This window comes from Triticum aestivum, chromosome 1D (genome assembly GCF_018294505.1).
Source record: "Triticum aestivum cultivar Chinese Spring chromosome 1D, IWGSC CS RefSeq v2.1, whole genome shotgun sequence".
Taxonomy (NCBI): Eukaryota; Viridiplantae; Streptophyta; class Magnoliopsida; order Poales; family Poaceae; genus Triticum; species Triticum aestivum.
Window position 1 is genome coordinate 487,789,043 of NC_057796.1, and position 8,199 is coordinate 487,797,241.

At 43.3% G+C, this 8,199-nt stretch overlaps 1 protein-coding gene across 3 annotated transcripts in view; it reads right to left on the bottom strand.

Annotated features, from left to right (window-relative positions):
* The window catches only part of LOC123183325 (structural maintenance of chromosomes protein 3), a 12,055-nt gene extending 5,840 nt beyond the window's left edge, over positions 1-6,215 (bottom strand). For 2 of the 3 annotated variants that reach the window (XM_044596111.1, XM_044596109.1), the window contains exons 1-14: positions 6,013-6,215; positions 5,090-5,140; positions 4,924-4,999; positions 4,206-4,417; positions 4,057-4,128; positions 3,748-3,827; positions 3,583-3,661; positions 3,395-3,512; positions 3,142-3,317; positions 1,681-1,926; positions 1,484-1,605; positions 1,262-1,406; positions 562-734; positions 369-468 (exon numbers count right to left, since the gene is read on the bottom strand). In XM_044596111.1, coding sequence (XP_044452046.1) covers positions 369-468; positions 562-734; positions 1,262-1,406; positions 1,484-1,605; positions 1,681-1,926; positions 3,142-3,317; positions 3,395-3,512; positions 3,583-3,661; positions 3,748-3,827; positions 4,057-4,128; positions 4,206-4,417; positions 4,924-4,999; positions 5,090-5,104 — 1,614 coding nt within the window. In that variant the 5' untranslated portion in view covers positions 5,105-5,140; positions 6,013-6,215. The remainder of the gene's footprint in view (positions 1-368; positions 469-561; positions 735-1,261; positions 1,407-1,483; positions 1,606-1,680; positions 1,927-3,141; positions 3,318-3,394; positions 3,513-3,582; positions 3,662-3,747; positions 3,828-4,056; positions 4,129-4,205; positions 4,418-4,923; positions 5,000-5,089; positions 5,141-6,012) is intronic. The other variant, XM_044596112.1, reaches the window with a different exon arrangement.
* Positions 6,216-8,199: the final 1,984 nt, after the last annotated feature.

Consider the following 8,199-nt stretch of genomic DNA (forward strand, 5'->3'; position numbering starts at 1 on the left):
TGGCGGGACCTTGCTCCCCGGCAGCTTCCCCCCTCGAGCGTGGGGGCTCGACGAGGCTGACGGAGCAGAGCTTCTCCGGCCATCAATGCACAGCACACTCAAAACTATAATTAATAAATACTCCCTCTGTAAACAAATGGAAGACGTTTTATGTCACTAAACGTCTTACATTTGTTTACAGAGGGAGTGTCCTTTTTTTTGTTATAATTCAGTTTCCCATCCAGCAATCATTCACATAGATGCATATCTAAGATGCAATATGCAAGTGTGTACATAGGAATAAGAATGGAATAATTGGAAATTAGTAAGTCAGTAGCAGTCAGAAATGTTAACAATAGAACATGTGGACAACTAAATGATTTCCATACCCCAGGTGTTGCATGGTCCAAACTCTTCTGTGCCTTCACAAGATCTTCCTTTAGCCTATCGATTTCAGCTGTCACGCTATTTTCCTCCTTCCAAAATGATCTGTGAAAATTTATTTGAACTAAGTATATATAGTCTAAAGCTACACATCTTGAATCAAATCAGAAGGTTATGAATGCTAAGAAATGTGCATACTTCCTTTCATCTTGAAGTGCATTTTTCTGCTTCGTGAAGTCATTGTGATTCTTTTGCTTGTCTGCAAGAACAGCCTCTAACTTGCTTGATTCACTTCTCCGAGATTCAATGTGGTTTGTCAACTTATTAATTTCATCTTTAAGCTTCTGACTTTCATCTTGAAGTAAGCTTTCCTGTCATAAAAGCAAAAGTGCAGCCCATGGATCAGCTATGCATCAACAATGGAAATGTGAAAGCTAAAAAATAGGAATGATTATATCTTGACTTGTGGCACTAAACTCATATATCATGACATAACCTGAAATGGATCAAACTACCACCTCTGATCCACAAATGAAGTCATTTTAGAGTTTTACCAGTCAGGCATTTCTAAATTTGACCATCTATAAAGAAAAGAAAATACTAACATTCAAATTATCAAATTTACATAACTAGATATATCATGAATTGAATTTTCAAATTTAGAATTATTTTTATGTGAGGCACCATATTTGCACAGAAATTGATGGCCAGAGTACCATATTGAAGAATGTGTCATGTCCTAAAAGACTAATGCTTTGGACTGAAGGAAGTGATACACACTCTAATGTAGGGTGGTTCAGTGCAGATTCAAGCGAACCCAAGTAATAAGTAGAAGAGCACATCAAAACGAAGGTCAAGAATGAAATTTCAAGTATCAAACAGGTAACTGGTTGAATACCTGCTTTCTATTTGATAAAAGTACACGCTCAAGATCATGAATTTCTTTCCGAAGCCACTCATCTCTGGCAGCCTCATTCTTAAATTGAGTTGCCCTCCCCTGCTTTTGGTACAATATACTCAGCCGCTTCTCGCGGTCCATTATACTATCCCCACAAAATGATGCGTCAATAGGAATATCTATCAACAAGTCGAAAGTATATATGTGTATATTATATTTTACCTTTTTGATATATCTTCCTCTTCCTTCAATTTGGCCGCATGCACCTTACTAATTTGAGCCAATTCAGACTTTGACTTTTCACTTTCTTTCCTCATACTATTTAACTCCCTTACGGCTTCATCCTGCCGATAGATCTTTTAAGTCCGGCAACGAAACAAAGTTACTCAACATCATGAGAAAGATCAAGCATGGCATACCTTTGCTCGTTTTTCACTTGAAATTCTGTCTTTTAAATCTCTCAGATCAAGTTCGATCTGAGAAACTACCTTTAGTGCTTCAGTACGCTTCTTCTCTGCATCGCCCTTTTCAGACTTGGTTTCATTTATCCCTTTAGTAGAGGCTTTTATTTCTTTCTCCAAACTTTTGACCCTCTCACGTAACTCTACCACTTCATTGTCCGCTTGAGACATCCTTTCAGAAATTTGTCTTCGATTATCATCCATCTAACAAGAAATAAATCAAATGTAGTGGGTAGAATAAGCATTATAGGATACAGCAGGATCGATGATATCAGAAAGTTTGGTCTAGAATATCTCATTTCGGAGATAGTGCCTTGCACGGTGGCTAAAAGCCACGGAGTTGATATGCAAGGAGATGTAGCATATATTATGGCATAGCAAGCAAGCAGTGATAGCAAGAGAATGTTTACAGGAGTGTATGGTAAAGCATGTTACAATCTTATAGGCACAGGCATGCTACTGAAGAAATACATGTAACGTTTGGCAAAGGAAATAGAGGATAGCATCCACTGACAATTATTTGTCTGAATAGAACTATGGTAAGATGTTTTTATTTATTTTATTTATTTATCACCTAATTGCTCAGTTTCCAGGGGAGGCAAGACGAAACCAATTTGCATCAATTCACAGGAAATTCACTAACAAGGCTGGCTGGGTAACAGAACACTAGACATGTGTATGAAATGACATTTTTTTTACTATTTTATATTTCCACTGGTTACAAAAACAATCAATAAAATACCAGAGACATTTGCTCAAGAAATGAAATATGAAGAGGCTGTTTGGATTGCGCCAGGGTCCGCCTCAGCGCGCCAATTTATTGGCGGCCATTCCACCGCCCACGTCTTGCCAACAAATTGGTGCTGGATTGAACTAGCAAGGCAGAGCAGGCCAGGGCGTACCAATTATTTGGTAGCCATCCAAACACATACTCTATGCATGGTCAACACCAATATTTTGGATGGGCATCTCAGGGCGTAGATCCAAACAGCCCTGAACTTACCAGTTAACACTACCTTCATCCATCAAATAACAAAATAAATATTTCAAAAATAGTGCCTTGTATGCTCTCTTGAGAATCAAGTTACACAGCTGTTAAAAGCTGCAGAACAGGACACTGGGCTTTCAGAAAACATTTAGTTTTCCACACCAAGTTCGTTGGTCTTGATGAGAGAGCACCACAAGGTTCTTCCATGAGTGATATACAATAGAAAAGATACTCGGGTCATCTGAGTGGGAAATGTTAATGGTTTGTTCATCAAAACTCAGCTGAAGGATCATCTGAGTGGGAAACGTTAATGGTTTGTTCATCAAAACTCAGCTTAAGGCATTCACTCATAAGACAGACTATTAGAACTTGCCTAACAGAACACAATAATACCCAAAGTAAACATACATAACAAAAAGGGCGAGTATTACCGAAGCTAATTCATTTCTAGCATCATTTAGTTCATGGTCCAATATAGTATATTCAAGTGATCTTCTCTGTTTGTCCAGCTGCTGGTACTTCTTTAGTTCCTCCTTCTCTTCATCAAGTTCTCTCAGTCTCTCCTCCAGGTAGCGGACAACTTGATCAATCTGCTTCCTTTTATTGGCTGTTAATGAAGTTAATGGACATGTCAACAGGCCACTTAGAAAGATTATAGAGATACTTTTGGTGATTTAAACTTGCCTGTTTCTTGCATTATTTTCAAGCTCTCCCGACGTCTATCTTCATAAACACGCGTACCACCAATCTCTTTGAGAAGATCCAGTCGTTCAGAATCTTTCATTAGAGTAAGGGATGCAATCTAGACATGCAAAAATTGTCAATATTATATCTGAACAAATCCTGGGAACAATCAGATGAATATTTATTACCTTTCCTTGCTGGACAACATAGTATGGATTAGATCGAGAGAAACCAGCGCTCTCCAGCAGATTCATGACTTCAGTTTTACTGAACAAAACAGCAATAAAAAGTGGAGCTGAGCAAGATACAAGGTACAACACTGTTTTACTGGTTTAGGGCATAAGCCAACATACCTGACATGTTTCCCATCCAAGTAGTATTCATCCTTCTTTGAAGCAACTGTCCTTCGCAAGCGTACCTCTTCTTTATCAACCTGCAGCCAAATTTCATAATTTAGAGGGCTACTGCAAAATCTACGTGCTGATGTGTCGCTCTGGACAAACCGTATAAGTGGAGCAGAGTAGTTTTTATGATGATAATGATATGCATGCACTCATATGGATGATGTGGGTATTGACACTTTTACAAGTGAAATATGCAGCTTGAGACTGAAGTGGATGACTTTAATCAAATACTAACACTTAATAAACTAGAGGACTTACTGGAATACGGTTGTCTGAATTATCAAAAATTATCTCGACAAAAGCAGATACAACTGAGTGTCCAGCACCTTCCTGGCAATGGTTATTCGTATCAAACACCAGTCACCTATTTTAAGTATTCAGATTGATCAATGAAAGAGAAGGCATACATGGAGAAGAGCTCCCCTGTCCTCACTGCGCAGGTTCTGAAACATGTCACTCAGGACAAAGCGTATAGCTACAGCATTCAGCATGGTGAAATTAGGATGGGAGTAGCACACAAGCGTCAATAACCATAAGAATGAATAGTAATTCAGCAGAATCTCATGTTTTAAGGCATTACCATGGAAAAAATTTGATTTGCCAGATCCATTTGCACCAACTGCAACAAACAGTTAAATCAATGTTAGTGCATTAGCAGCACAAAAACTATGTGATGAACTCTAAAGTGGACTTCTATGATACTTGAAACAAATTGATACTTCGGTACTTAACCAAATATGTCATCAGGAAAGGCAAAGAATGGAAATCCCTACCATGCAAGCCAATAATGAAAGCATGATAGAGTTTTAACAGAAAGAAGTGATCACAAGAGCACATTTCATTTATTTAATTTGAACGTGCATGTGATGGCTATGCAAATCTAGAGAACGATGTAAAATGTCAGAGAAACACTGAACAATGACTTGAGCCTTGGATCAACATCTAGTAAGTATGCAATTAGCCAACTACATAAGGATTATCTGGTCCAGGCCCCAGAGACCTGGAGGTGGCTGTTTGACAGGCTGACAGTGACAACACCTTAAGTTACCATGAGGCAGCTGACAAGCGAAACACATGAACCTCAGAACCCTATGGCCAAGTTCATTACAGAGAGAGGAAGATTACCGACTACGTTAACTTTGGGGCTGAAAGGTTCTGTCGAGGTCTCCTCCCTGTAGCTTTTAAACCCTTCGATTATAACCTGCACAGACAGCTCTTACGTCAAGAGGATGAAGCAGTGACATGATAAAAAAATGACACAGGCAAGTCATTCCGAAGCTAGCACAGTTACCTTCTTTATATACATGGCTAAGACGGGGAGAGATCACACCACCATTAATTCCTGCAAACAGAGGAAGATCACTCATGAATAGAGCATCAGGGTGAACTAAAACTCTACAGGCTGGCTGGCAAATGTGCGAGCAAACAACCGTGCTAAGGTGGTGTTCTGGTTTGAAGCTGCAACCGCGACCAAAATTAATGCGGATGGATTACAGTGGTCCGGTTTTTCTGGTAGAATTGAGCATAGCAACTAAGGTTTTCCAAGTTTTCCTGGTCCGGCTCGAACGAATTAGGGGTTGTCATTAGTCAGCATCTCAGAAACCAAAAGCTGAACGAAACAGTCGCAAAATGCCACACAGACCCGTCAGACAGCACACCGCTGCCTCCGATTTCCAGGCACGGATAGATCAATCCAACAGATCAAAGGGCGGCCAGCAACTATACATGACTGCGCCAAGAAATAACTCGTGCAGGGTAAGGAAGCAACAACCCGAAGAGCGCATCCTACTGCACTACACTACACCACACACCCGCGTGTAAACCACTCGTCTGAGAACCCAGGAATTATCCACCGCGAAGGAGCCCGGAGCCGCGAATCGCCGTTCCACCCGCGGCCGCGAGAAGGAGCCCGGAGCCCGCCCGTCAGATTCGGACCTAACGGGCTAGCTAGGGTTTAGGGCGCGGGCGCGGGGCGAGCGTTCGCCCGCGCGGGAGGCCGACGGGAGGAGATGCGGGGGGGTCGCGAGGGGCGCGGCGCGGAGCTGCGGAACCGGGAACCCTAGCTAGCTCGCTTGGCTCAGGCGCGCCCGGGCTTGGCGGTGGAGGGAGGGAGAGAGCCCTGGGGCCTGCCTGGAGGCCCCCGTGGTACGCGCTCGGACCGCGGCGGCTGCTGGCTGCCGAGTACGGAGAGGGGGAGGGGGAGGAGGGATTTACCTCGCCGGAATGGCGGTGGGAGCGGGCGTGCGAGCGAGCTCCACTGGGCGGGAAGCGGAGGCGGAGCGAGCGGGAGGGGGGAGAAGGAGTCCAAGAGGAGTCGTCGCGCTGCTCTGCTCTGCTCCGAAACGAGACCAGAGGAGGAGAGGGCCCAACGTGCACCCGATTCCTCCCGTGCTGGTCTGGTCTGGTTCGACCATTCCGGTCCAGGCTCCCCGTGCCACTCGTCTCCGGCCCTCTGTTTGTTGAGATTCAGATATCAGTTTTTTCTTATTTATTTTTTAAAAGTGAAACCACAAGTGATTCGAATCCAATCAAAGCCGAAATAAAACAGGGTCGAATCTAGATTCTAGAATCTGAAGCAAACAACTATTTTGTGTGAGCTTCGACAGTCATTTCATTTTAGATTTAGGTATCAGATTTAACTTTTGCCAGTGAAACTGAATGTAGAAGTTAAAGCAAACAAGCAATATTTGGATTCAGGGCATTCTCACTGCTATTGCATGAATCATCTCAAAGTGTACTTCAGTGACGAAACTGATTCCGTGAATTGGCTTTGCAACTGAAGTGAATCCATATGTGATTTCAATCCAATCAAACCTAAAACAAACTAGACCGCATAAATCAACTCTGCCAGTAAAGAGAATCCATAGGTGTTTCGAATCCAATCAAAAACGAAGCAAACATGCCCCTCCTCTTGTGGATGAAACATTGGTTCCAAATTCAAATTTGAACCACGTGCTCGAAGACAAAATTGAAAGGATAAGGTAGCAGTACGATGTTGGTCCGCCGTGGTTAGGGTTTCTCTAGAGGCAATTTGGGAGGCAATCGCGCATGCATAGGGTTTCCAAAACTCGTGGGTGACTGTTCTCCGACGGCGACGGTGATTGCGGCAGTAGAGTCCATGTCTGGTGGCTAGGTTAGGGTTTTCTCTTGAGTGAGAAAGTTGGTTTGCATGTGTGAGGAAGAAGGCATTAAAGGAATCTTTTTCAAGGACGCACACCTCGAGAGATCTTTTGCAGGTGCAAAGCCGCTGGAAGAAACTATCGAACTGGATGAGAGGGTTGGTATTGGCAGAGAATGAAGCCTGGGGATTGATCTTTGAAGAGCCAGAGAGGGGTCTAAACGTGAACTATAAGTGGGTGGCGGTGGGGAAGCTAGGTTTGCTCGCCACTCCCGCTGGACATCCATGATTTGGAGAGGGCGATGCAACATGCATGGGGACTCCATCGCGAGGCTCGACTTCGGGATCTGGGAGACAATATTTTTCATTGTAATTTTTGGTGGTGAAGGCTATGGAAGCATGTTCTACAAAACAATCCCTGGCAATTCGATTTTCATGTCATGATGATGGAGGTTTTCGCCGAGAAAACCCGGCCCGCCGAGATGAGTTTTGACATGACCGAGGCATGGGTGGGGGTTAAGGATCTCCCGCTAGATAAATGTATAGAATATTCAATAAAGCTCTGAGGAACTGGTCGGGAAAGGTCACTGGAGTGGTGTGAAAAAAGATGGATCGGCGAGAGGGAAGCAACTCCGAGTGCGGGCAAAGTTCTCTATGTTTGAACCTCTCACTAGGTTTTTTTCTTCATTCCTTATCACAGGACAAGATTGGGACGTGGTATTGTTGGGGAACGTAGTAATTTCAAAAAATATCCTACGCACACACAAGATCATGGTGATGCATAGCAACGAGAGGGGAGAGTGTTGTCCACGTACCCTCATAGACCGAAAGCGGAAGCGTTATGACAACGCGGTTGATGTAGTCGTACATCTTCACGATCCGACCGATCCAAGTACCGAACGCACGGCACCTCCGAGTTCAGCACACGTTCAGCTCGATGACGTCCCACGAACTCCGATCTAGCAGAGCTTTGCGGGAGAGTTCCGTCAGCACGACGGCGTGATGATGGTGTTGATGATGCTACCGACGGAGGGCTTCGCCTAAGCACCGCTACGATATTACCGAGGTGGATTATGGTGGAGGGGGGCACCGCATGAAGGAAATATGCCCTAGAGGCAATAATAAAGTTATTATTTATTTCCTTATATCATGATAAATGTTTATTATTCATGCTAGAATTGTATTAACCGGAAACATGATACATGTGTGAATACATAGACAAACAGAGTGTCACTAGTATGCCTCTACTTGACTAGCTCGTTAATCAAAGATGCTTAAGTTTC